Source organism: Microtus ochrogaster, unplaced genomic scaffold (genome assembly GCF_000317375.1).
Source record: "Microtus ochrogaster isolate Prairie Vole_2 unplaced genomic scaffold, MicOch1.0 UNK1, whole genome shotgun sequence".
NCBI lineage: Eukaryota > Metazoa > Chordata > Mammalia > Rodentia > Cricetidae > Microtus > Microtus ochrogaster.
Window position 1 is genome coordinate 27455311 of NW_004949099.1, and position 1437 is coordinate 27456747.

Sequence of the window (1437 nt, forward strand, 5' to 3'; positions counted from 1 at the left end):
TCCCCCAGGGGACCGACTAAAGGCCCTGGAATACACTTCTACACTCTGAGCGTCAGTCTCCTTGGCAGCCAATCTGACACTTTAGCTAAGTCACACTTAAAAACCATTTCCTAAGAAGGGTGAGGGCACAGTGACAGCAAACACAACCAGGCTGCAGCTAAATAACCGGTGGCCCCCTCCAGTTTTCTCAAGAGCTCTCTTGTAAAGCGTCTAGGTTTCTACTGCCCTCAGAGGTGAACGGTAGAGCTTTCTCATAAGAGATGAGCGCATACCTGTTTGGGGATGTATTTTCCATTTTCCCTGAGGACTCTGCTTCGAATTAGGACTTGACTGAAAAACACAAGACAAAGAGATGTTAAACTGTGAAACGCCAGAAGAAATGAGAGGGCGGAGCAGAAGATCCACTTAAGCCTAAGAGAGGACCTGTTTTGGCAACAGCTGGGTGTGGAAACTTTCCAAAACCCTGAAAAATCAATGGACCATCTTCAACTCACCTCTCAGCTTCTCACAAAAGGGCTCCTCCAGAGGGACTGTGTCCTGAACAAATAAAGGTTTCTGCGGAAGGCAATCTGGGACATTGCACTTGGCCTTTCTGGATTCGACATGAGTCACAAAGGAACTTTCCTTGCAAGGAAAGAGTAGATGGCTAGTGCTCCAAAGACTTGGAGGCAGGAGCGGGAGAAAGGCGAGGGCAAAGGACCCAGAGAAATGAGGACAGGCCTCAGCTCAAGAAGGCCGTTACCTGACACACCCAGGACTCAGACCAACTTCCTTCAAACTCTTTAGCAGTTACTGAATTCATTATTGGTGATCTTTAGGGCAAATAATATGCAACTGAAGTAAAAACACTGCCTTTCCCCCACGGTTTTCAAAAGTTGTTTAATGGGGAGGGGAGCCCTTAAGTCAATGGAAATTCTTGGAGAGTGAGAAAACTAAAAGTGTAAGCAGAAACACACACAAGAAAACCACTGTCAGCTTTCTGGTTCAGCTCGGCACAACCACAGGCTCACAGCAGTCAGAGCCAGCGGGGTTGGCTTGCCACCTTCTAGAGGCCCAGCTGCTGCGTGTGCTGGGCCTGCTCTGCTGCCAGCTCCACTTGCCAGTTTTACTACATCATGCCTCAGCTCCTTCCTTGAGCTCATCTTCCACCTCGTGGAACTCCAGCTGCTTTCCCTCCTCTTGGATTCACAACTGTCCACAGTTGTCTGCCTTACGCACAGGCCCACAGCAGAGATGTGTGATATCTCTGTCCTCTGGGAGCTGGCTACAGATGCTCCAAGTATGGACTACATGCCAATGCTGTTCTGTGAGAAGCTAAGTCCAGACAGACAGTAGGAACTGGGAAACTTGGGCCTGGTTAAGAACTCTTGACTGTCTATCACCATGCACAAAACTCAAGTCCAAATGGATTAAAGACCTCAATATCAGTCCGAACAC

General features: G+C 48.6%; 1 protein-coding gene across 1 annotated transcript in view; it reads right to left on the reverse strand.

Annotated features, from left to right (window-relative positions):
• Emc3 (ER membrane protein complex subunit 3) overlaps positions 1 to 1437 on the reverse strand; it is an 18515-nt gene that overhangs the window by 7978 nt on the left and 9100 nt on the right. Inside the window, exons 2-3 of the mRNA XM_005365316.1 lie at positions 273 to 330; positions 95 to 110 (exon numbers count right to left, since the gene is read on the reverse strand). Coding sequence (XP_005365373.1) covers positions 95 to 110; positions 273 to 330 — 74 coding nt within the window. The remainder of the gene's footprint in view (positions 1 to 94; positions 111 to 272; positions 331 to 1437) is intronic.